General features: G+C 39.6%; 1 protein-coding gene across 5 annotated transcripts in view; it reads left to right on the forward strand.

The window, feature by feature from the left end:
- Positions 1–27,132, forward strand: part of AP3S2 (adaptor related protein complex 3 subunit sigma 2) — a 49,184-nt gene that overhangs the window by 2,509 nt on the left and 19,543 nt on the right. For 2 of the 5 annotated variants that reach the window (XM_069466616.1, XM_069466613.1), the window contains exons 2-4: positions 1,007–1,098; positions 1,832–1,943; positions 12,711–12,782. In XM_069466616.1, coding sequence (XP_069322717.1) covers positions 1,007–1,098; positions 1,832–1,943; positions 12,711–12,782 — 276 coding nt within the window. The remainder of the gene's footprint in view (positions 1–1,006; positions 1,099–1,831; positions 1,944–12,710; positions 12,783–27,132) is intronic. The other 3 variants (XM_069466614.1, XM_069466612.1, XM_069466615.1) reach the window with 2 other exon arrangements.

The raw sequence follows: 27,132 nt of genomic DNA on the forward strand, positions 1-27,132 counted from the left end.
TCCAGTGCTTTAGAAAAAAAAGAATAAAAATTACTTGAATCTATTTTCTGTCTCTTAGGGCAGTCCAATCTGAAGGTTTTCGTATGCTTTGTTACTCCAAGTGTGGTCCCTAGACCAGCAGGGTTGGTATCACCTGGGAGCTTGTTAGAACTGCAAGCTCAGGACTTAATCCAGTCCTATTAAATCAGAATCTGCATTTTAACAACATTCCCAACTGATTCATTGCACATTAAGGTTTGAGAAGCATTGGTCTAGAGCTTTTAACTACTTTTTGTCTTAATGACTGTTTTTTCTCTCCCATCATCAATTTTTACCAGACTTACTATGAAACTCACATGTATAAGTAGAAATCAAATGTGAGTTTTCAAGTGATTCATCAGGCTTGACCTTTCTTATGTGTATAGTAAGTGAGAAAAGAAATTTTATTTGTAGCTCTGAGATTTTTCCAAGTTCTAATCTGTAAATAGAAGTTTTTCTATCTTTCCCAATAATATTTTGTTGGTAACACAGCATCTTAAATGTATTAGTATCTACATTACCAGTACAAAAGATTGCAGATTCAGTTTTTAAAAATATATACATGATTACATCTTGACCTTCTTATAGTGTTAGACCTGTTGAGATTTGTTATTTACCTGGCATAGATGTTTTCCAGGGGAAAACAAAATATTTCAGGATCAGGCCTTCTAATTATTCTTTGACTTTGTATGAGAGTTTATCGATTCTCCTTTCCTTGTTTAAATATCAGCTTACCTATAGGACAGTAATGGTTAGTGACCTAGATATCTAAGTAAATATACCCTATCTTAATTCCTATAGCAGAGCCTTGTTCATGTTTCATAGATTCACTATTTTTTCTCTACTCATCATTTTTATCTTTTCTGGAAATTAGCACTAAATGTTCACATTGTTCCCAGCTTGGAAACGCTTCTCTCCCTCCCTTTGATGGGATGTAGTTTTTCAGACTTGCCCACTGATTGACTTTTTTTTTTTTTTTGTTCCATAGCCAGAAGAAATTCAACAGCAGATTGTTCGAGAGACTTTCCATCTAGTTCTCAAGCGAGATGACAACATTTGTAACTTCTTGGAGGGTGGAAGGTAAACTGTTAGCTTCAGTTTTCTCCCCATATACCCACATTTGGGTGGCCTTCATCATTGTTGCTTCTTCTGGCAGTGTCAAGTGGGTACCTGATTCAAGTTGAACTGGTTTTAGCATGATCTGCTCAGGGTGAGACCTGATTCTCTGTGAGAAGCTGTTGAATTATTGTGCTTCAGATATTACTCATTTAGATGTTGGCCCTTGGGAGGATAGGCAGGAGAAAAGGTGAGGTAAAGTGGCTTTAGGTGCCTATGCCAAACTTGGTTGCCATTCACCTGGTAGAAATGGCCTGCCTCTAGCGTTTGGCTTTCCCCTTTCTATTGGGCCCTTTTTCATTTTTTGGCATAAGGTTTCTCTTTGATGTGTTTAATTAAGATACAGGCATTTATGGCCAGGTGTGGTGGCTCACACCTATACTCCTAGCACTTTGGGAGGCTGAGGCAGAAGGATTGCTTGAGGCCAGGAGTTGGAGACCAGCCTGGGCAACATAGCGAGACCTCATCTTTAACAAAAAAAAATTAAAAAATTAGCTAGACATGGTGGCTTGTGGTTGTATAGTCCTGGCTACTTGGGAAGCTGAGGTAGGAGGATTCCTTGAGCCCTGGGGTTTGAAGTTGCAATAAGCTATGATCATGCCACTGCACTCCAGCCTGGGTGACATAGTGAGACTGTCTCTTAAAAAATAAAATAAGTCCAAGATATAAGCATTTAAATGTTTCCCATCTTCCACAGTTTGATTGGTGGCTCTGACTACAAACTGATTTACCGACACTACGCTACCCTCTACTTTGTATTTTGTGTGGATTCGTCAGAGAGTGAACTTGGGATCTTGGACCTCATCCAGGTATGTGTAGTCAGCTAATGATGGCAGCAACTTTGGAGAGTCAGCACAGAATTTTTGAGTAACCAGCCTATGGATGCCTTTGTCTGTCTCCTTATTGATATTGGTGAAAGTTGCCAGATGTCCACCAGATGGTGCTCTGGGAAAGCTCCTGAGCTGTTCTCTCAGAGCTTTTGGATTTATTGGTTTCTACCCAGCCTTTGCACTGCCCTTGGTTTTCATGTTTTGCATCTTTTTTTTTTCAACTATCAAATCAAATGACATTTTAAAAAATTTTACCTTTTATTTTCACTTATAACTCTAGCCTAAAACAAAGAAACTTGATGTTTTAGTAAGTCTATGCAATCTCGATGTAAGTAAACGTGAATTTTGTTAGGCTCTTTGAAAATTAGAAGTTGTTTAAGATTGTTTTCCTATCTTCATAGAAACTGAGATATGTAAAAACCCTCACTTGGGAACCATTCATTTGATACAATTCCATCATTTTATCCATGAGATTTTAAGTGGGCTTTTTAAAATGACTTGAATAAGCCCTGTAGATAGAAAGTACTCAGATAGAACCTTACATTGAAAACGTAGTTAACAACAGTTGTGGAAAGAAAATTCTCTAGCTATAAAATGTAAACTTTACATGCTTAGAACTATATTTATTTTGTTAAGATAAAGTTAAAGAAGCTAATTTAATATACCTAGGAACAAATAAATGGAAATTTTGGATATATATTTTTGTTTCTAATTCACCAAACTCTTATAGATATAAAGTGTTGTTCTACATGGGCATAGCAGCTTTTAAATTTTATTTATTTTATACATGTATTTATACCCATTCACATTTGGAAAATTATTAATATAATTAAATTAATATCATGTGCACTTATACATAAAAGTATGAATAAACAAATGATGAAAACGTCTAAGAAAAGATTCATTTCTGAGATTTTTCTTTAGGTCTTCTTTTTTTTTTTTTAATTCTGATAGATTTAGGAGCACAAGTAGCTTTTGGTTACATGGATGAATTGTATAGTGGTGATGTCTGGATTTTTAGTGTACATTGCACCCAGTAGGTGATTTTTCTTCCCTGACTTCCTTCTCTCTCTCCCGCCTTCTGAGTCTCCATTGTCCATTGTCCCACTCTGTATGCCCTTGCATACCCATAGCATAGCTCCCACTTATACGTGAGAACATCTGAGATAATTTTTAAATGCTTTCTTAACACTTAAGTCAGATTGGACATTGAAAGTTAGCATAGCATAAGAGAAAAAGCTCAAGATCTAGCATCAGAAAACCTGGGTTTGAGTCATGGATCCACTATGTTAATTTATAATGCCTCCAGTACTTGGAGCTTATTCATTCCTAGCTCCAAGGACTGAAACATGTCATTTAAATTTCTATTCAGAAGTACATCACATATGTCTGAATTTTATATTAATCATGCCTACATTTTCCATGTGTGGGTTTATAATGTTCTTTTCCATGTCAGCCTTCTGTAATATAATTGAACCACTTGTCCCGTGAAGTCTCGATCCTGGTTTATAATGTCATATTTCATCTATTCTAAGATGTACATTTTATCATACTTTATTAACTGTAAAATCAGGAGTGTATTAGAATAGATGACATCTTACAGTTATAATTTACAGCATTTGTTTCTTTATTTGCACATAAAATAATGGTTTGCCCTGTAAGCAATGAAAAAGTAATTCTCTGTGTATTTCGAGTTTATTGTAAAATGAACTTATTTTTTCCAAACTAATTTTTTTCTAAACTATGATATTAAATATAAATAATCATTTTTACCTCTCCTTGCTGAAGAGGCTTTAATGTATGTTATATAAAGTTTTGAGTAAAACCCCAACTCCCTATCACGGTCCATAAGGCCTGTGCTGATCTGGCTAATTTGCCTCCCTGATCTCACCGTGGCAATGTGGAAACTCTCACCCTCGCTCCTGCCTTGCTGTTCTTCAAACACAGGTACCTTTTGCCTCAGGGCCTTTACGCTTGTTCTGTCCACAGGAATGCTCTCCTCTAGGTTCCTTCACTCTTCAGCTCTTCAAATAGGGACTTCTTTTCAGTCTCAGCTCAAATGTTAATCATCAGAGAGACTTTCCTGGCACTCTGTCTAAAGTAACTCCCTGTCACATGGTCCTGTTTAACTTCCTTCAGGGCACTTAGGACAACAGAAAAGATCTTGCTTATTTGCCTTCTTGTTCTTCTCACTCACACCCAGAATATAAGCTGGATGAGAGAGAGCATGACTTGTTGACTGGGGTCCCCAGAGTAGGATGGTATGTGCCTAGCATGTAGTAATCACTCACTAAACATTGGTTGAATAAACATTTAACATATAGCTGAATTTAGTTTTTATTCTTCATTTTGTTCCACTGAGTTACATTTTTCTTTGTGCATTAGTTTCACGCTGTTTTATTTATTGTTGTATTAATATAGGTTCACATACCTAGTAAGGCCAGTTATACCTCTTGGGTGCAGTTCTTTTCCAATATATTCTCTGATATTTATGGCCATTTGTTCATCTATATGTATATTCCTGAATAATTGTAAAGGTCCCAAAAGTCCCTGTTGGATTTATAATTAGAAGTGAGTTAAAAGTAGCATTTCCTCAATTTATTCATTTCTTCTTTCAAATCTTAACATTAAAATTTTATTGTTTTTATTCACAAAAGGTCCTGATATGGTTATTCTGAATTTTTAGGATAGTAAGGATATTGAGCTTTTATTCATTGTTATATTCACAAATATTTCTTTACCATTACATACCCTTCATTTAATTCTTAATTTGTTAATTTATACTGTTCATTATTTGCATTTCAGTATAGTTGAAACTATCCCCTTTATGATTATCTCCTCTACTTCTTCATTAGTCTTAAGTATATCTTCCTGTCACTAAACCATTTGTTTCCAATTTTAAAAATGTATACAAATCAGATTTATGATGATATATGCTGAAATATGGAACTGAGTTACTTTTTATCCATATCATTATCCAGTTTCTCCAATAATAGTTGTAAATTATCCAATCTCCCATTATTTTGCTATTCCAAGTTTAACTTAAATTTCTGTATAAATTTAAGCTTATTTCTGGAATTTTAAATATTTAGCTTTGGGTTTTAAAAATAACACAAGTAGTACATGAATACGTTCTTGCTGTAAAAGATTCAAACAGTAAGTTTATTAAGTAGAATAGGAAAGTCCTCCCCCGTAGCATTCATCCGTTCTGTCTCATAGACCACTTCTCTTTATAGACGTAACCACTAGTAAGTCTTCTAATGGGTGTATACACACACGTCATATATATCACTTAATTTTTTAAATAGAGAGTAATCACACTACATACATGGTTCTACAATTTGCTTTTTTATCACTTAATAAGTCTTGGAGCCTTTTCCACGTTTATACATTCTTTTTAATGGTGCATGATTTTCCATAATATGGATATATCATCACCTTTGATTCAATATCCATCCTACTTGTGGGCATCTGTAATAGGTTTTACCCAATTTCTTGCTGTTGCAAATGATACTGCAATAACATCCTTTCACGTACATCTATATGCACAAATGTTAATTTCCTTAGGATAGACTCCTAAAATTGGAATTGCTGCTTTAATAAGTGTGTGTGCTTTTTAAATTGATAGATTTTGCCGAATTGCCTCCCAAAAAAGGCTTTGGCTTTGATAATCCTACCAGTGGAGTATAAGAATGTGCCTATTTCCCCATGACCTCACTGACTTCTCATGTTTGTCAATTTGATGGGTAAAAAAAATAGAAATTCATCGTTTTCTCTAGAGCTTCCCTGAATATTAATGAGGCTACATATATTTTTGTGTTTACTGGCCATTGGTAGTTGGAAATGTCTAACTACAGCATTTGTCCACTTGTCTAATGGCTCATTTGTTTTAATCATTTGTTAGTGTTGAGTTTTTTCCCAACTTTATAGGTATTAATCCTTTTTTTGTAATGTTTATTGAAATATTTTCTCCTCGTCCATTGGTTTCTTAACTTTACATCTGCTGATCTTTTTCCTTATAGCTCCCAAGGTATATAAATGTTCTCCATAGTTTTGCCATTGCTTTTCTGTCTGTCTGTGTGAGAAACCCATTTTTATTGTCATCACCACCCAGCTTATTTGTGCTGGATTATGTACCAAATGGCCAAATCTTCTAAAGAACATCTACGTAATGTTTCTTTCATGTTTCAAGAGATGAAAGTAACTGTATAAAGTTAAATACAAAAGTACACAAGGTAACAGAAACAAAAAATCCACATGAGATTTTATCCTTCCTGCAGTTTTTATATGTTTGCAAAGTAGAATTCATGAGCTAAAAAATATTATCTTTCTGTAGTCCTTTGAAGTTTAATGGAAGTCAGTTTAATGTGATTACAACACTAACCCCTGTATCACTGTATGGAAAAATCTTATTTTTCCATAAGTTAAAAAGTTAGGCCAGATGCAGTGGCTCACACCTGTAATCCTAGCACTCTGAGAAGCCAAGGCGGGATGATTACTTGAGTTCAGGAGTTTAAGACCAGCCTGAGCAAGAGCAAGACCCCCTCTCTACTAAAAATACAAAAATTAGCCGGGTGTCCTGCCAAGTGCCTGTAGTCCCAGCTACTCAGGAGGCCAAGGCAGGAGAATTGCTTGAGCCCAGGAGTTTGAGGTTGCAGTGAGCTATGACGATGCCACTGCACTCTACCCAGGGCGATAGAGTGAGACTCTGTCTCAGAAAAATAAAAATTAATTCATTAAAGTCAAGGCAAATGAATATAGAGTTTTACAAGTTTTTTTTTTTTTTTTTTTTTTTTTTTTGAGACAGAGTCTCACTCTGTTGCCCAGGCTAGAGTGAGTGCCGTGGCGTCAGCCTAGCTCACAGCAACCTCAAACTCCTGAGCTCAAGCGATCCTCCTGTCTCAGCCTCCCGAGTAGCTAGGACTACAGGCATGCGCCACCATGCCCGGCTAATTTTTTTGTATATATATTTTTAGCTGTCCATATAATTTCTTTCTATTTTTAGTAGACGTGGGGTCTCGCTCTTGCTCAGGCTGGTCTCGAACTCCTGAGCTCAAACGATCCGCCCACCTCGGCCTCCCAGAGTGCTAGGATTACAGGCGTGAGCCACCACGCCCGGCCGAGTTTTACAAGTTTTACGAGATGAAAAGAGTTATGGACATGGATGGTGGTGATGGTTGCACAACATTATGAGTGTATTGAATTCCACTGAATCATGCACTTAAAAATAGTTAAGATGGTAAATCTTACATTATATGAATTTTACTATAATAAAAAAATTGAGAGGGAAAAAGTCAGTGCAACACTCAAACAAGCTAAACACTTAGCTGTTTGGTGAACAAGGACCTGACATTGGAACAAGGACCTGACATTGGAACAAGAAATCTGTAAGGTCCCAAACTTCAAAAGTATGATCTTTTTAAAACTGCATCCATTTCTCACATTGAAGATGTAAACCCCAATCCTACTCCTCTTTGTGTGTGGGTTTGTGGTCTTGCCATTTCATACTGAGCATCTAGATTTCTAAATATAGTGCTTCTTCCTGTTTTTTCAAAATCTTGAGTAACTTTCTTTATCAACTGAGCTACATCCAGCTTCATCTTCACTCTTTTTTTTTTTTTTGAGACAAAGTCTCACATTGTTGCCCCAGCTGGAGTATAATGGTGTCATCATAGCTCACTGCAACCTCAAACTCCTGGGCTCAAGCGATCCTCCTGCCTCAGCTTCCTGAGTAGCTGGGACTACAGGTGCACTCCATGATGCCCAGCTAATTTTTCTACTTTTTTCCTAGTAGAAATGAGGTCTTGCTCTTACTCAGGCTGGTCTTGAACTCCTGAACTCAAGCAATCCTCCCACCTCAGCCTCCCAGAGTGCTAGGATTACAGGTGTGAGCCACTGCGGCCAGCCCATCTTCGCTGTTAAGACCCATTAATTTCTCATATATGACATTTTGGTCCTTGTCTTCAAATTATCATATTTCAGCACACTGAAATATGGATGTGTGCTATCCTTCTTGCCTTGTTTTCTCTGGTACACAGATTTCCAGCTGCTATATCATAATAGCTAGGTGCAGCTACTATGGTCTCTGCCAAAGCTGTAGCTTGCAGGGCTCCCATTTGAGCTGCCATAGCTATCTGAGAAGTTAATTGCATTCCTGATGCCAGCAAGACAACAACACTGAGAACAGAAACTCCAGTAACTGCAGCTATTTCTTATTTTTTTCCCCAACCATTTCTTTTTTTCTTGCTGTTATAATTTCTTTGCCCTTTCCAATCTCCTAGCTAAAAGCTTCCTGTGCATCCATTGTGCTCAAGGGAGGTGGACTGGAAATCTGGCTTAAACTTCTACTCAGTCTTAGTTTTTCAATGCTCTTCTTTCTTCCTGGACTTCTACTCTTTGTACTACTCCTTCTTCTGGCCTATGTCTTGATCTTGTTTTGTTTTGTTTTGTTTTTTTCCTTCTATTTTTAGTAGAAATGGGGTCTTTCCCTTTCTCAGGCTGCTCTTGAACTCCTGACCTCAAGCAGTCCTCCCGCTTCGGCCTCCCAGAGTGTTAGGATTACAGGCGTGAGCCACCACGCCCGGCCCAAGTGTCTTGATCTTGAATGGAAGCAAGATCTGATCTGTGGTTTTCTTTTCCAATTTCAAGATCGTGATTTTTTTTCTTCTCTCTGCTTCTAGATTTAGACATCTTCTGTGGTTCTACTGTGATGATGCCTTTCACGAGACCTTTACCTATATCTTGAGTGACTTCTGCTTCTTGATGTCTTTCGTTCTTTGTGTTTGTGTCTGTCCTCACAATTTTCAGATGAATTTCATCTCTCTATTCCTTTATCAGAAGAATGTTCTTCGTCATTGTATTCCTCAGATGTGCATTTCTTGGAGGATTTGTTTGTAGATTCACATTCTTACCTTATCATGAATGAAGGCTTGTTATTATATTTTCTTATCTGAGTCTGCAATGTCTTTGGTTCCTTCTCTGTCCATTAGCATGTTCTTTGCTTCTGCTCCAGCTCCTGTGTTTTTGTCCTTTATTATCTGACTTCTGTTTTCTTTCTCTTGACCTTGATCGCAATCTTGAATAACAATGTTTTAAGGCTTTAGGAAAAACAGATACATGTGACTGTTCTCCTTGCTTACCTTTATCTGGAGATGTCCTTTCTGGGCTAGTCCATCGTGTTCTGTATCACTGGCCCATGTGAGAACCCCGTCTTAATTTCATTAACCATCTTTAATGAAAGTTGGCATAGTGCTGATACAAAACATGGTCCCCTCTCCTCACATGTGCTGTGGGTGCATGGAGCGGAGTCCAGCCCACTAGGGTGGAGCCTCTGCTTGCCGCTTTTAACAGTAGCAGTTGCCACACACTGACTAAATTGCTCCAGTGAGAGACCTCAATGGCACCCAGAGAATCTGCCATTGCATTTTTAGTTTATTTTTTTTACATTTAGCTCATTAATATCTGTGATTTTTTTATGTCTGCACTGAGATAGGTAACTTTATTTTTTCCCCAAAGGGTAAGTGTTTGTCCCAACATTATTGATCAGTCAGTTCATCTTTTCCCCACCAACTTAAAATACCACCTTTATAAAAAATTGCATTTCCTTATAAACATATGTTTCAGTAATTTATATTCTGCCCGACTGACCTATACTTTTATTCCTATCTTAGTATTATACTATGTTAATTACCAAAGCTTTGCAACAAATTCTGATACCTAGAAAGGCAAGTCATTCCTTATTATCACTGTTTTTCCAAATTTTCTTGGCAGAGTATTCTTTCACATTTTATATTGTGTAAGAACTTTAGACTTTGTCAGATTTCTTTTTTAAAGATCCTACTAGGGATTTCCACACTTCTAAATTCATTTTCTTCCTTTAAAACTGCAGAAAGTGAATTTTTAAAAAAATACAGACACACACAAAGGCAGAGAGAACAGGTAAAGAGACAATAGTGACAAAATTTTTGAAAGCAGGAAAGAATATGAATGCCTGGTAATTGACTTGGCAAGCCCAAGGAAGCCACTTCCCAGGCCAGCACTAGGGAAAGCTGACAGCCACATTGATACACACCACAGAACTCTCAAAGGCACAGAGCTGGCCGCAAAGACTCTCCCTTGGGCGGAGTGTGAACAGACAGGGAAAGCTGTCTGAGAACCAGTTGGATCCCTGAGTCCTTTTCCCCATTCCAGTTCTCTGAGTATTGCGCTTTCCCCACACAAGACTAGAGGTATAGTCTACAGAGGGTGAAAGAAAACATCTCTGGCTTGAGAGACTCCAGGCATAATTGATGTTGCAAATCAGGGGGATTAAATGAAGGTTTGCATTCTGACTGCTAAGTACTAACTTTGCAGCCCTTTTCCCCACTCAGCTCCCACATTTCTGGCAGCCAGTCTTTTATTCTACAAGCAGGAGATTGTAATATTTCACTGGGGAATATGACCAATCTAAGGGGAAGGAAATTTTAAAAGCTGGGGGCAGGGCATGGAGGGTAGTGGGCAACAAGTAGCCATGAGCATAGAGCTTCCAATCAGCCTTTTATTTATTTGTTTTTTGAGACAGAGTCTCACTTTGTTGTCCTGGCTAGAGTGCCGTGGCGTCAGCCTAGCTCATAGCAACTTCAAATTCCTGGGCTCAAGCCATCCTCCTGCCTCAGCCTCCCGAGTAGCTGGGACTAGAGGTATGTGCCACCATGCCCGGCTAATTTTTTCTATATATTTTTAGTTGTCCAGATAATTTCTTTCTATTTTTTTAGTAGAGACGGTGTCTCGCTCTTGCTCAGGCTGGTCTCAAACTCCTGAGCTCAGACGATCAGCCCACCTTGGCCTCCCAGAGTGCTAGGATTCCAGGCATGAGCCACCGTGCCCGGTCTAGCCTTTTATTGTTATGAATGAAAAACCAAAGATTATCAGACATCTGAGGAAAACCTCTAACATGAAAGAAAGAGACAAAATAAACAAACAATAAAAAGCAGCTTGGAAGAAATGGACACCATACAAAGAAAGGAAAACAGTAAAAGAACCAACAAAAAATCCTGTTCTTAGGCCACAGAGAAACAAGGCAAAAACATTCACAGAACAAAACGATTTCTTAGAAATAAAAAACCTGAGAGGAAGGAAACAAACCAAATCCCACCTGAAGAGTGAGACCCTGTCAATAAAAAAAAAAAGAAAACAAACAAAACCACCTCAGTTTGCATATTGGAAGATCAAGTTAAGTGACTCTCCCTGAGTGGGCAGAGATGGAAAATGGGAGCGAAAATAAAGAAGAGATTTGAATATAAGCAGCTTTAGAAAGATTGATTAGGAATGTGGAAGGGAAGAAATTCTCAACAAAATGATTTGAAAAAATTTCCCAGAACTGAAGGACTTGCGCCGCAGGAGTATAAGGGTTCACCAAATACCCAGCCCGGTGATTGGAAATAGACCCATATTTAACTATGTTATCCTTACAGTGAAATATTCTCCGCTGTTAAAAATGTAAAGATTTCTGATTAGCACTGTTATGAAATTATTGTATGTTTTTTGGCATATGTTTGTATTTCTGTAAGATATGTATCTAGGAGTAAAACTGCTGAGTCATGGAGTATTAATACATAATGTCAAATATAATAGTTTTCCAAAGTGGTTGGTGTCTAGCAGAATACTGTGCACTGGTTACCAATCCCAGGGGAGGAATCCACACACTTCTACCCATGACATCTTGGTAGCAGAGTCACCACGGAAAACACAAGGTGGCAGTCAAGCACTGGGTGGAACAATGATTTACTTACATAGAGAAGAGACAGAGAAGATCCATTCCAATAATGTGCGTCAGCTCCTCGTGGATAGTGTGTCTGTTTCCCCCACAACTGCCACAGGGCCGTTTGCCTATGCACACCCATCTTGTGCCACAGGGGAAGGGTGTGCCCAGTTCCTGTCATTTGCAGGCCTTAAGTAAGACCTGTTTTTGTGCAGCACTGAACAACTGATGACATTGTGACAATGAGATCATTGAAATGAAGTCATTCTCTGAGGGAAAAATCAAGAAGTTAGCTGGATGTGGTAGCACATGTCTGTAGTTCCAGGTACTGGGAAGGCTGAGCCGGGAGGATCACTTGAGCCCAGGAGTTTGAGGCTGTAGTTCCCTATAATTGTGCCTGTGAATAGCCATTGCTTTCCAGTCTGGGCAACATTGCAAGACCCCTGTCTCTTAAAAAGAAAAAGTTAAGGACAGATATCTAGATGGTAGTTACGCAGTATATTCATTCTGAAAATTCATTAAGGTGTGCTGTTATTGTTTATACATTTTTCTATTTTATTAAAAAGTTATGTGTGTAAATTAAGTTGATTCATGGAAATGTGTTTTGAAGTTAATGTTAACTGAAATTAATAAGACAAAACTGAACACTAATAATGAAAATTTTTTTGTATCTGTGTACATTGTGACTTGGGGAAAGGACATAGTATTGTAAGTAGTTGTATTTTGTTAATATTTTATGTAAATTAGCATCTTATAAAGGGGGAAAGGGCCATATGTATCTGCTGGTTGTGTTGCTGTACTAAAAACAAGGTTTTCCTGTCCTAGATTGTCCCCTCTAAATGGGATGAGTAGGGTGATTAGCTAGTGCTGGAATAAAAGGTAGGGCTTTGTGGGCGGCAGTTATCTTAAGGTAAATAGTATCATGACTGCCGCTTTACCTTCAAATGTGAACTGATGAACTATGAATATGTTCCTATTTCTCTTACCTATTTCTCCTTGTTTCCTAGGTTTTTGTGGAGACTCTGGATAAGTGTTTCGAAAATGTGTGTGAATTGGATTTGATCTTCCATATGGATAAGGTACATTCTCTCCCAAACCAGCGTTACTGGAAAACTAAGAACCTAGGGCATCTCTAGCCACCTCCACCCCTTCATGTTCTTTCTTTGTTTTTTTACTGTGAGGTAGTCCTACAACCTATTTTATTTAGTAATTTAAGTTTAATAGTTTGGGTTTTTTTTTCCCGCTAACATCTATTAACAGTTTTAACATGCATAAGATTAATATGGGGACTATATCATGGTTCATCTATTTACAGACAGACTTCTTGGTATAGGACAGTGATGTCATTGGCTACCTGACCAAAGGTGAGATAAATAGTTTTATGTCGATTATACTATTAGTTTCCTAGGCATAGGCCAGTGACAGTGAAGCTCTGAAATAATCATAACACAGGGACTTTGGCATAGCTAGTAAAATTTATGGTAATATCTTTCCTAAAGAATGATACAGTGACGAAGACATCTGTAACATAATTTGAGGCCAGGCAATAACTCTGTAGGAAAGCAGACTATCAGAGGCAGAATTAAAGTAGTCTCAAGTCCATGTTCTCAGATTTGTTTTGCTAGCATAACTGTGACATGGCCTGTGTCTTCATACAGTATCAAACATGGGAGATAGCAAGCAAGGATATGTGGGAACTGCCACATTTGTTTTATACAATTGGGCACATGCTGTCCCCAGTGCTGTTTACTGGTGGAGGCTGGTATGTCCTAAGTTTACTTGGTCCTGGTTTTTCCTCAACTGATTATTTACTATGATCCATGGCCCTTGGAGGGAGATAGGATTTTTAGGAACTACTACTAATTACTGAGCCATGATCCTTTATTAATCGGTTTCATTATGACGAGGCAGGAGATTTTAGATCTGTTGTTGCTAGCATTGCCGTCTAGAGGACTTTCTTGTTTTCGTGTAGGATCTTCAGTCTCAGTTGACTACCAAGGTTTGCAGATGCCTCTTTACAGGCTAATGCAGTGAGAGTATTCTTAAGTTTGAATGTTGGAATGAAGCAAAGTTTTCTCACTCACCGTCTGGCTTGGCTCTGTGGCTCCGTCAGCAGCCTGGTGCAGAAGAATCATGGAACCCCATTCCTTCTTTAGATACCTGACTTGGGACTTCTTGGCAGCCTCACAAGGCTTCCAGCACTCACTGATGCTGTTGAGTCACCCTCCTTTTCATGTGAGAGGATCTTGGAAACTTCAGAGATCGCTTAGCATCCTCTCTTTGCAAGCACTTAGACATGTTTTATGCTTGTCAGTTGTTAAGGGTGCTGCTATCTTATAATTTCTGTCAAGGATAGCCATAGTTCAAGTCTAGTTCCCTTTTGTACTTAGTGGGGAAAGAGGGTAGTAGTAGTTTTATTAAAGAAACTTGAAAGCATGAAGGGAATGGAGGAGTGTCTTCTATAGGCCGTATTGTTATTATTTAATTTAATTTATTTATTTTGCTTTTTTGAGACAGAGTCTTGCTCTGTTGATATGAGTGAGAATACTCCTACGCTTAGAACCCTGTCTCCTGGAGAGTGGGGCTTCCAGTGCTTTAAGGCTTCCATTCATTCAGTCCACAATTTTTTTTTTTTTGAGACAGGGTCTCACTCTGTCATCCTGGCTAGAGTGCAATGGTGTCATCATAACTCAATGCAATCTCAAACTCCTGGGCTCAAGCAATCCTGCTTCAGCCTCCTGAGTAGCTGGGACTACAGGCATGTGCCACCATGCCCAGCTAATTTCAGTAGAGACCAGGTCTTGCTTTTGCTCAGGCTGATCTTGAACTCCTGACCTTAAGTGATCCTCCTGCTTTGGCCTCCCGGAGTGCTAGGATTATGGGCATGAGCCACCGTGCCTGGCCTGTTATTATTTTAAAACACTTTTTTTTATTGTGAAATACAAGTTGTTACCTTTGGAGTTTCCACGTGGTATGCAAAGTGGGTTCCTTTGCAGTTTCCACCTGCTTACCGGGCTGGAGACACATTTCTCAACATCTCAGAGCATAGATTCAGACATATATTTTACTGGGAATAGAGGAATTTTCCAAGCAAGAGAAGAAAAGGCACAGATCCCTTATCCTCCCATTGTCCTCATGGGGGGCGTGTCAAGGCCGATCTCTGCTGGTGTGACGTCTGCTTGTCCCCCTCCCCCAGTGCTCTCTTTTTATCAGGCAACTGTGAGAGAAGCCTTACCAGTGAAGAGATACACAAAGTGCTTGGACACCAGGCAATCTGTATTTGAGTGCCAGCTGTTTATAGAAGTTGTCTGGAAATGCCAGGGGCCCAACACCTGAAAACTTGGGGGCCTGTGGGATGATACAACTGGAAGAGACAGTTGCAGGTCCTGTAGGAAGTTGTGCTTGGGTACAGCCCCTCTCACTAGGAGAAGAGGGAGTCCCCCTCCCAGTCCAAGCTAGTTTGTTATCTACGCAACCCAGAGTATGCTTCCAAGGTGACTTTCAGAATCATAACATATGTTGGTTTGTGTCTTACCTTCTTTGCTTGCTATTATTGTAAGAATCATCCATTTTTGTGCATGTAGCCTTAGGTTGTTTAATTTCATTGCTGCATAACATTCTATTATATGAATGTACCAGATTTATTTATCTATTCTGTGACTAATGGATTTGATTTGTTTGAGTTTGGGGCCATTATGAAACACACTGCCATGAATATTCTTGAAAATGTATGCTGTTGTACATTTTTGTGCATTTCTCTTGGAACATCTGTTTCTCTTAGTAGTGGAATTGCTAGGTTACAGATGGGCCCTCTAGGAAAGAGAAGAAGGGGAAGCTGTCCTTTATGGTTAGGGTTTTTAAGATCCAAGAAATCTTTTCTTTCCCTGAGGTTATGAACGTATTATTCTATATTATCTTCTAAAAGCTTTAAGTCTGTAACTCACCTGGACTATATTTTTATATGGTACAGTCCAGTTTCACTTTTTTCCCTAGTGTGGATACCCAAGGTTTATAGCACCATTTATTGAAAAGATCTTTTCCCTATTGTTCTTTCTTTAGCACCACCTTTGTGATAAATTAAGAATCCATGGGTCTATTTCTATACTCTGTCCTCTTTTTCTAGTTCTCCACATCACACTGTCTTAATTACGATAGTATTTGTTTTTTACTTTTTGTTTTTTTTTTTAATAGAGACAGGGTCTTGCTCTGTCACCCAGGCTAGACTGTAGTGGCACAGTCATAGCTCACAGCACCCTTGAGCTCCAGGGCTCCAGCAATCCCCCTGTCTCAGCTTTCTGAGTAGCTAGGACTACAGGTGTGTGTGACCATGCCTGCTAATTTAAAAAAAAATTTTTTGTAGAGGTGAAGTCTGACTTTGTTGTCCAGGCTGTTCTCAAATTCCTAGTCTCAAGCCATCCTCCTGCCTCAGCTTCCCAAAATGCTAGGATTACAGGTGTGAGCCACTGCACCTGGCCATACGGTAATTTCTTAAGAAGTTTTGTAACTGTTGGAGAGAAAATCCACCCACTTTCTTCTTCAAGAGTAGCTTTGTTGTTTTTGGTCCTTTCTATTTTAGTACACAATTTAGAGTTAAAAATTACTCACACCATACACACACAAGTCTGTTGAGATTTTGATTGGAATTTCATCAAATCTATAGAACTTCTGAGGAGAATTTACATTTTTACAATATCTAGTTTTATTCATAGTATGGTATATCTCTCCATTTCTTTAGGTCTTCTTTGAGGTTTCTCAATGAACATTTATAATTTTTTCCTATAGAGATTTTACATATATTTGTTTATTGCTGCTATATAGAAATCACTTTATTTTTATATGTTGATGTTAAAACCAGAGATTGTATTAAACTCTTATTAATTCTGATATTCTATCTGTCAACATGTCAACATTTTCCTCATTTCTTTCTAACCCTGGTACCTTTTATGTCTTTTTCTTGCCTTCCTCTGCTGACAAGGACCTCCAGTGTTGTATTCAATAGAAGTGGTGACAGTGGGCATCTGGTCTTGTTCCTGGTTTCAAAGGAAGCTTTCATTCTGTCACTATGAAGTAAAATATTTACTATAGGTTTTTTGGTAAATATTCTTTATGAGATTAAGGAAGTTTCTTCCTTTTTCTTCCCAGTGGTTAAAGGTTTTTAATCATGAAAGGATGTTAAAAGGTATCAAAAGCTTTTTTTCCATCTCCTGAAGTAATAATCATGATTTTTTTTTGCCTCATCCTTCTAATGTTGCTTTTTAGACATCTATGAGGAAGCCTGCTAGAGCAGTAAAATAATTCTAATTCTAGCTATTTTATTGCACATGCCTTTTAAAAGGAAATAAAAGGCCATAAAAATGTTGTTCTTTCTCATATGTCTTATCTTCAAATAAGTTACATAAAGTATTTTGCTACCGTTGCAAGTTTCTCTTATAGTTATAAAACTGTTTGTTGTTCACGTGGTGTTAAGGAAATGACTGGTTCATATCTCCTGGGGTTTTTGACAAGCAATGATGCAAGGAGTTAGAATCCTACCCTATTCATCTTTAAAATCTCTCGAGATAGTTGGAGCGTATGCTTCTGGATGGGTCTGAGCCCGAGAAAACCTCCTAGTATGGAATTTACAATCTCTGCTATGGATAGGCTGCTGAAATGGGAAAACACCGAGGGTTCAAAATTGAACCTGGTCAGCACTAAGGTGAAAGGATCATAAATAGCAATAATGAATTACATTTGTCAAATGGCCCTTCTGGGAACAGAGCTTATAATAATAAAGCTCATTAACGCCCTCCACACCCTAGTGACGCTGAAGCAGGTATCCTGATTGCTGGTCTCCGGGAATGGAGGGAACAGTGAGGTCGGGAACAGATTTTTGTGTTTTTGATAGGAGGAGCTGTTTTGGCCTGGAAGAATAAAACATTTTGTTTGAGTTTAGTTCTTGTAAAAGGTGCTTATTAAGATAGCTGACCAGGCCTGGCTACCTCTGTTTCTCTGTCTGGCTGTGCCTAAGAGAGAAGAGGGGAGCCAAGGCCAGCCTTGTGTCCCATCACATCCCTACCCATTCTCTGTTGATGCTTGATAGGTAAAAATTTTGTGGCAGAATTTTTTATTTTTGGCTTAAGCAATACAGAAATTTATCATCTCACATACACAAAGGGCAGCTGTAGGTCAGAGCTAAAGGGTGATTGAGACAATGGTTTAATAATGTCTTCAAAGACCCAGATACCATAGTCTTCCTTTATCTGCAGTTTCCCTTTCTGTAGTTTCAGTTACCCACAGTCAGCTGCAGTCCAAAAATATTAAATGGAAAATGACAGAAAAAGCAATTCTTAAGTTTTAAATTGTGTGCTGTTCTGAGTAATGTGATGAAATGTTACTGTCCTCCTCTGGAAGGAGAATCATCCCCTTGTCCAGTGTGTCCAAGCTATACACACCCGTTAGTCACTGAGAAGCTGTCTCAGTTATTGGGTCTGCCCTTGTGGTATCACAGTGTTCATGTTCAAGTAACCTTTTTTTTTTACCTCTTAGTGGCCCCTAAGTGCAAGAATAGTGATGCTGGCATATTGTTTTCCTTTTTTTTTTTTTGTTGCCTGTTGCCTGGGCTAGAGTTCTGTGGCGTTAGCCTAGCTCACGGCAACCTCAAACTCCTGGGCTCAAGTGATCCTCTTACCTCAGCCTCTCAAGTAGCTGGGACTACAGTCACTCTCTACCACTCCTGGCTTATTTTTTTGTTTCTATTTTTAGCTGCCTGGCTAATTTTTTCTATTTTTAGTAAAGATGGGGTCTTGCTCTTGCTCAGGCTGGTCTCGAACTCCTGAGCTCAAGTGATCCCTCCTGCTTCTGCCTCCAGAGTGCTAGGATTACAGGCATGAGCCACCATGCCCGGCTGATGCTGGCATATTGTTATAACTGTTCTATTTTATTAGTAGTTATTAATCTCTTACTGTACCTAATTTATAAATTACATTTATCTTAGATATGTATATAAAGGAAGAAACATAATATATAATAGGTTCAGTACCATCTACAGTTTCAGACAATCACTGGGGGTCTTGGAACATGTCCTCCACAGGTAAGGGGATATTTCTGTATTTTCCATCTGTTATCTTCAATTCTTAGTGTTGGCTGCATAATATTTTTCAGAGGTCAGGATCTTATTCCTTCAGAACAACTGACAGAGACCAGCAATAATGATTTCTTAAATTTTTGAGATTGCTATAGTTTGTTAAAAAAAAGAAAAGAAAAATCAAAGCTAAGATTGCTGCAAACTACACTTAGTATCTGCTACAATACACACTCTCACTTTCCTTACTTGACTCTGCACTGCTTCAATGCACAATCTCATTGATTGCCTGCTGCCTGAAATTACAGAGAACCTCTTTGGTATGTTTATTCATTCCTTATTACTGGTTAAGGAAATTAGGATAATAGTGTACACAAAACAGCAAAATTTCACTTCTAGAACTATCTGTTTGATGTCCAGCCTTTTCAATAAAACCTAGTATTTGTCAAAGTTATAGCAGTATGTGAAGCTTAGTACCACTGTATTACTTGGAGGTGTTGCAGATAAAACAAATCGTATATTGCTTTGGTTGCTGATTTGTAGGTGACCTAAAAAGGCTGGGATTGAGATTGGATTCTACTGTTCTTGTTATTATCCCTTGTATTGCAGAAGTGGATTGTCTACTCTGAGATAAGAAGCAGAATTTCTTGATCCCTAACTAAGAACCCGTTGCCAGGCTTAATTTTTGTCAATCAAGGTAGGCTAGATAGATAATACATTACTCCAAAATCCCAATCGCTTATAACAACAAGGTGTATTTCTTACTTATGTGACACGGCCATTGTGTTCTCTCTCTCACTGTAGTTACTCAGGGGTCCAGGCTGATGGAAATCTTCCTCATCATGTGCTTCTACATATGTACTTGTGTATTGGCTCTTAAAGTGGCACATCCCATTAAACTCACATTTTGGTGGTCAAAATAAGTCACATGCCGACACCTGGGGCCTAGGGAAGTACAATCCTACCATGTGCCTAGGAGGGAGCAGAACCCGAATTAGTTTTGAATATTACTAATGACTACTACAGTTTTTCATTTATTTTCTTACAGGAAAAGCTGACATTTGATTCAGTATCACTATATAAGAGGGTACCCAGAAATTTTAGTATCAGAAAAATAGAGGATTACTCTTTTAAGAAAGGAAACATGGGTGAATCTTAGGAAAAGGCATCTCACATAGCATCTTTTTAGTTTCTCTAATAGAATATTTGATATTATATCTTATATACTTCCCAAATGAATTTAAGATGACTTACAAAATTAAAATTCCCTAACAGTGTAAATTGCTTTCATATCTGGGAGGCAAGTGACCCCTTTCTATAGATGCTTTCCATAAATCTGTCCTTACCTTGGTTCTCTGACCTTGGTGAAGTACTGATGTCTGTTGAAAGTATAGGCCGGGCGCGGTGGCTCACGCCTGTAATCCTAGCTCTCTGGGAGGCCGAGGTGGGCGGATCGTTTGAGCTCAGGAGTTCGAGACCAGCCTGAGCAAGAGCGAGACCCCATCTCTACTAAAAAATAGAAAGAAATTATATGGACAGCTAAAAATATATATAGAAAAAATTAGCCGGGCATGGTGGTGCATGCCTGTAGTCCCAGCTACTCGGGAGGCTGAGACAGGAGGATCGCTTGAGCCCAGGAGTTTGAGGTTGCTGTGAGCTAGGCTGACGCCATGGCACTCACTCTAGCCCGGGCAACAGAGTGAGACTCTGTCTCAAAAAAAAAAAAAAAAAAGAAAGTATATTTGTCTTTTTTCTGTGATTATCAGGTAAATAACAAACATTTATTAAACATTCACTATGAGAAGGTTGCCATGTTATATATGGAGATACAAAGATATAAAAGTCAAATTCCTTACCATCAAGAAGCTCATAATCCAGCTAGATAGATGGATCGCACAGACATTCCTTGGTCTTGGAGTAAGCAGTGTATTTTGGAAAAGGTACTGTCAATTGAATGTAATTTTTCGGTAGGTATGGTGTTTATACTGGGGAGCTCTTGTACTAATTTTTATAGAAGTGATCGTAAGCACTGCCTTGGATATATATATCTGCATATTGCATTTTATAAAGCTAAAGTGAATATAAATTATTTACTTAGAATAATACAGTACCTAATCAGAAGCTCTTTTATTTAATGTTATTTGATCAGAAGTAGAGAAAGAAGAATGGGACTTTGAAGACATAGGTGTCTCTGAGGCCAGGCCCTGCCACCGAGATGGGAAGGTTGGATGGTAGCCACCTGCAGCTTTTGGCTGAGCGACTGGGGTCCTAGATAAAGGAGCATGGCAGGCAGCCTCCTGACTGAGTGCAGTGGCCCTGTGCTGCCTCGAGCCGTACTGACTGTGTAACAACACAGGCAAGGCTGGCTCAGCGCCACAAGCGTGACTTGCCTTAAGCCAGATAGCTGCGGGGAATACATTGGCAATTTGAGGTAGAAGATCGATGCCAAGTGAGAAGAGCGGTGAAGGCTGTGTAAATTCCTGAGTAGAGAAATTATCAAGGGAGGAGTAGTGATAGGAAGGGAAATTAATATTAATTGGGCAACTGCCAAATGCCGGGCGTTGTGCTAGGTACTTTATCCTCAGCAATCTTTTATATAAAGTAGGTGGTAGTATTCCTGTATAACAGTTGAGGAAAATGAAACTCAGGCTGCAGTACCTGAAACTTTAAAACCTGTGTTCTTTCCACTAAACCACAGAATTCAAGAATTTTAAAGCATAAATATTATGATGGATATAGATATAAAAATTTGTAGAGAATTCTAGGAGACAAAACAGTAGGAACAAAGGCTATGGCAGCCAGTGGGGGGAATGTGTGAAGGTTAGGGCTAAGGGCCACAGGAGATTTGGAGCTAGGCATAAATTCCAGCCAGACAAAGGGTCCCCCAGTGGAGGCAGTGTTTACATTTTGAACAGTGCAATTTTCATGGAATTGCTGGTATTTAGTGGCCCTGGCCCCTTCTACTAAATGCCAGTAGGGCGCCTGCCTGATTAATTTCCAGATACCCACTGAGGTAGGAACAGTACTGTCCTAGATCAAGACCATGGGGTAGGGTACAGGGTATGGGTATGGAATTTAGTCTAAGAGAAGTTTGAAGTAGCGGACAGCGATCCAATTGTGGAGAGCCTTGTCCTCTGTGTTGCTGAGTCCAATGGACACTTTCCAGTGTCCTTTTCACCAAGCAACTTTGATATTTCCTCATTCTTATTAATGAAACATTCTTTGTTCTTAGTTCCTGTGATTCACATTCACCTGGTATTCTGGTATTTTTTCTACCTTTCTGGCCATTCTCTTTTGCCCTTTGGGCTTCTTATCTCTTAAATGGTCCTTCTTCTCTTTTCTCTTATACAACCTCTGCTTAGAAAATCTCTTATAATCCCATGACTTCATTTATCTATCTGCTGGTAACTCTCCAGTTACCATCCAAACTGACTACACTTCAAACTCAGTATGTCCAAAACAATCTCCAGCCCCCTGCATCTCTAGACTCACCTTTCAAAAAAGTTCTCAAAAAGCCTTTCCTGGTACTCCCTTCCCACCCATGAACTGAAATAGGTTTATTTGTCTGGTTAAAAGCACAGACTCTGAGCTGGATGTGGTGGCTTACACCTGTAATCCCAGTGACTCCAAGGCTGAGGCAGGAGGATCACTTGAACCGAGGAGTTTGAGGTTGCTGTGAGCTGTGATTGCACCACTGCACTCCAGCCTGGGTGACAGAGTGAGATTCCTGTCTCTTAAAAAAAAAAAAAAATCATAGACTCCAGAGGCTTCATGACTAAGCTTGAATCCTGGCTCTGCCACTTAGGAACTGAATGGCTTGTGCCTTAGGAGCTTATGCGTGACAGCACCTAGCTTTTATGGTGGCTGTGAGGATAAAATATATTTAAAGTGCTTAGAACTGTGCCTACACATAGTATTTCATGACTTTGTTTCTCCCACCAGATAGTATTTTGAAGGTAGGGATCAGACTGTTTTATTCACCACTATCTTCCATTTTTAGCACAATAGCTGGTACATATTGGTTACTCAATTACTGTCAAATTCATATATCCATCTCCTGTTCTAGGTGGGAATTCATATATCCATCCATATCCTGGGGTAGCAGTTAATGAAACATTCCTGTCTTCATGACTCTTACATCTAGTAGGGGGAGACAAAATAAAATATGTTAGCTGCGGGTAAGTGCAGGGGAGAAAATATAGCAGGGTAAGGGTTGGGTAGATATGGCTTGATATTTTATATAGACTGGTCAGAAGGCATCTGATGAAATGGGCTTTGAGCAAAAACTTGAAGGAAGTAAGAGGGGAGCCAGTCATATCCTGAAACACAATCCTGAACGCCATAATCCTGACTGTTGAAATCCCAAGGGGTCAAATCCTTAAAATCACAACCTGGAAAAATCAAAATCCCAAAAATATAATTCTGGAAAAAATAATTTTAAAAGATATTTATTTACATTTAAAAAGGGAATTTATTTGAGAAACATAAAAAATAATGACAAAACACTTCATAGGCCACTTTACACAGTGAAATAGGGAATAATACATGTATTTTTGCAAGCATAAGCACTCAGGTATTCTAATGACAGTTGGCACAGGTATAATAGTTACGACCCGACAAACCCTATTCTTTAAGAAGTAGGTCAAAAAGAGAAAAGTATATCCCTCATTGTGTGCATCCAGCTTTATAACTGTAATCATCTGAAATATATGACAACAACCTAAGTCTTTTGACAAGGTTGATCAAAAACCACAGTGGGTCATCACCGCATATGCCAAAGAACTGAGATCTCAAGAAATTTTATCTTTCATAAATGCAGATGTACACAAGGGCATCTCTTCGTTTATTGAGAAAGTTTGAGGGTTTTTACATACACGCACATGCTTACACACGAAGTTTATGTTGAGATAATGTACTTTTTTTTTAGATTTTTAAAAAATATATACACCTATTAACAAAACTAAGTCTGAAAGAGATAATGTACTTTGGTGGAGTCAAATTTCTGATGTCCAAGGCAGCAGAAGAAAGTCTGTCCCAGCTCTCAGAGAGGCCAATTCACTTTCTGTAGTTCTCTCTGATTGAATGATACTTGCCAACACTGAGGGCAGATCTTCCCTACCTAATCCACTGCTATCCTCTGGAAACACCCCCACAGATATACTCAAAATAATGTTTTCCTAGGTTTCTAGGTATTCCTTAAAGCAGTCAAGTTAACACCTAAAGTACACAAGTCCATCCCTTATTAACTTGGCACCCATATGCATCTACTTAAACCATACTTGATTTCCAAATAAAGACAATAATAAGGTAACAGTTTGGCTAACATGATGCAGCTATCCTTCATACAACCAAAAACACACTAATTCCTTCTCCAGAATTCAGTTCTCAGGATTTCAACATTCAGGATTTTAATCTTTCAGAATTGTGATTTTTGGGATTTTAAATGTTAGAGATTTTGATCTTTTGGGATTTCAACATTTGGGATTATGGTGTTTTGGGATTGTGTCTTTTGGGATTATGATCCAAACCTAAGTAAGAGAGATGTGGCTTTCTGGAGAAGAACATTCCAGGCAGATGGAACAGCAAGTATAAAGACCTTGAGGCAGGAGAATGTTGGACATGTCTGAGGAGCAACAGGCGAGCCAGTGTGGCTGGACTGCAGTGGGCAAGGTGGGAAGGGACAAATGAGATCGGATGGGGAAGAGGATAGGTCATCATAGGTTGTTGTTACAGAAGAAACTGGTCAGAGTCAGAAGAGTCACTGCCTGTGGGGAGGCGGAAATACGTAAGTGTGGGTACTTTTTCAAAAATGTTGTACCATGTGCACATATTGCTACAGTATCACCTTGGACCTCTTAGGCTCAATACACTGAAGAGTACAGGCAGTCCTCTCTCTATACAAGCTTTATTGCCTAGTGCAGTTAACAGTTAAATTGCTCTCTGTTCCTCTAAGGCAAAGTCTGAGTTTGAGGCCAGATAAATCGTTTGCAGATTATCCCTTCATTCTAGCTTAGGAACAGTGATTAACTCCTAGTGCACAAGTGGGGAGGGCCAAGGGAGTGTGTGCACAGCAAAGATAATGTCCCAGAGTATGGCGTAGGACACATTTTTTAGTCTGAAAGTAGAGGGATTTACATGCTTGGTGAAAACCAGTACTGTATTTATGCCTTGGTCACTGTTAAATCTTTGTGACCTTATCTGTTTATTACTTCAAAAATTAAGGTTCACCTTCTGTAGAGAACAATTTGTTGAACCTGTTTCGGAAGTCAGCCAGGTTTATACTGTACCAGCAGTTCAGGGCACAGGCACGCCCAGGCCTGTTCTTCCTGGTTTAACTACTGACAGCACTGAAGGGAAATCATCCTGTCAGAGCCAGGGGCCGTGCATTTCCTGTGTTCTGCTCAATCACTACATCAGTGCATCCGGTGGGATGTTCAGAATCCACATACCTGAATTTGCCCTATGGGTATCATGCTTAATGTTGGTTATAGAAGTCTCAGGGAAGGAGTGGAAGATCCCTACTCATTGGGCCTGACCCCTGGGGTCTTTTTTTTTTTTTTTTTTGAGACAGAGTCTCACTCTGTTGCCCAGGCTAGAGTGAGTGCCGTGGCGTCAGCCTAGCTCACAGCAACCTCAAACTCCTGAGCTCAAGCGATCCTCCTGTCTCAGCCTCCCGAGTAGCTGGGACTACAGGCATGCACCACCATGCCCGGCTAATTTTTTCTATATATATTTTTAGCTGTCCATATAATTTCTTTCTATTTTTAGCAGAGGTGGGGTCTCGCTCTTGCTCAGGCTGGTCTCGAACTTCTGAGCTCAAACGATCCGCCCACCTCGGCCTCCCAGAGTGCTAGGATTACAGGCGTGAGCCACCGCGCCCGGCCCCCTGGGGCCTTTAAGACTGCTGCTCCTACCTACAGAGTGAGTAGGGCAATGGGCATGTTCCCTACAGCCCCGTCCCTGGCACCCTGCTAGCCCTTCTGTTTATGCATTCACCCTTTTTTTTTAGACAGTGTCTCTCTCTGTCACCTGGGCTAGAGTGCCATGGCATCAGCCTAGCTCACAGAAACCTCAAACTCCTGGGCTCAAGCGATCCTCCTGCCTCAGCCTCCTGAGTAGCTGGGACTACAGGAGTGTGCCACAATGCCCAACTAATTTTTTTCTATTTTTAGTTGCCTGGCTAATTTTTTCTATTTTTAGTAGAGACGGGGGTCTCACTCTTGTTCAGGCTGGTGTTGAACTACTGAGCTCAAACGATCCTCCTACTTCGGCCTCCCAGAGTGCTAGGATTACAGGTGTGAGCCACCACGCCTGGCCGTATGCATTCGCCCTTGAGCACTCATCCACTCTGTTACAGATGGCTCACAAATCTACACTGCATGCTGACCCAAGCTAAAGGCTTGTTCCCAGGAGTGTGCAGCACCTCTCCATCTGGATGACCTGCTACCACTTCAAATGTAGTAAGCACCAAACCACACATTGTCTCCTCCCTACTTCACATCCCTTCCTACCCACCCCTTCCTCACCTCCTCAGCCATATTCCCTTCTTAGCTTTCCTAGTTCTCAGCAATACCATCTTTCGTCAAGGCATGAAGTCTCGGGGATGTGTACTTCCCCTTCTATTTCCAAGTAGTGACCAGATGACCTCACTTCTTTCTTTCTTTTTTTTTTTTTTTTTTTTTGAGACAGAGTCTCTCTCTGTTGCCCAGGCTAGAGTGAGTGCCGTGGCGTCAGCCTAGCTCACAGCAACCTCAAACTCCTGAGCTCAAGGGATCCTCCTGTCTCAGCCTCCCGAGTAGCTGGGACTACAGGCATGCACCACCATGCCCGGCTAATTTTTTCTATATATATTTTTAGCTGTCCATATAATTTCTTTCTATTTTTAGTAGAGATGGGGTCTCGCTCTTGCTCAGACTGGTCTCGAACTCCTGAGCTCAAACGATCCGCCCACCTCGGCCTCCCAGAGTGCTAGGATTACAGGCGTGAGCCACCGCGCCCGGCCTGACCTCACTTCTTTCAATATTTTCTTCAAGTCGACCTCTTCCTTTCCTTTCTTTTCTTTTCTCTTTTTTCCCTTCCCTTAGCTCTAGGTGACTGCAGGGGCTCTCCCCAATGTTTCCCCCAATCTCCCTCGCCCATCTAATCTTCCATAGAAAACGTTTCTTTTATTTTCCCTTCAGTCTACACTGATTGGTTTATGTGTAGTAGATATGTGTCCCAATTCTGTGTTTTTTACTTTCAAGGAACTTTTCAGGTATGCTGTCTGATTAGCATAGCTATAGACTTATTTTTAAAAACCAGATTCTAATTAGACCTTGACTTTCAAGGTCACGACCTGTGCATACTTGCTAGTTTCAGGGTGGACTCAC

Source organism: Eulemur rufifrons, chromosome 3, assembly GCF_041146395.1.
Source record: "Eulemur rufifrons isolate Redbay chromosome 3, OSU_ERuf_1, whole genome shotgun sequence".
NCBI lineage: Eukaryota > Metazoa > Chordata > Mammalia > Primates > Lemuridae > Eulemur > Eulemur rufifrons.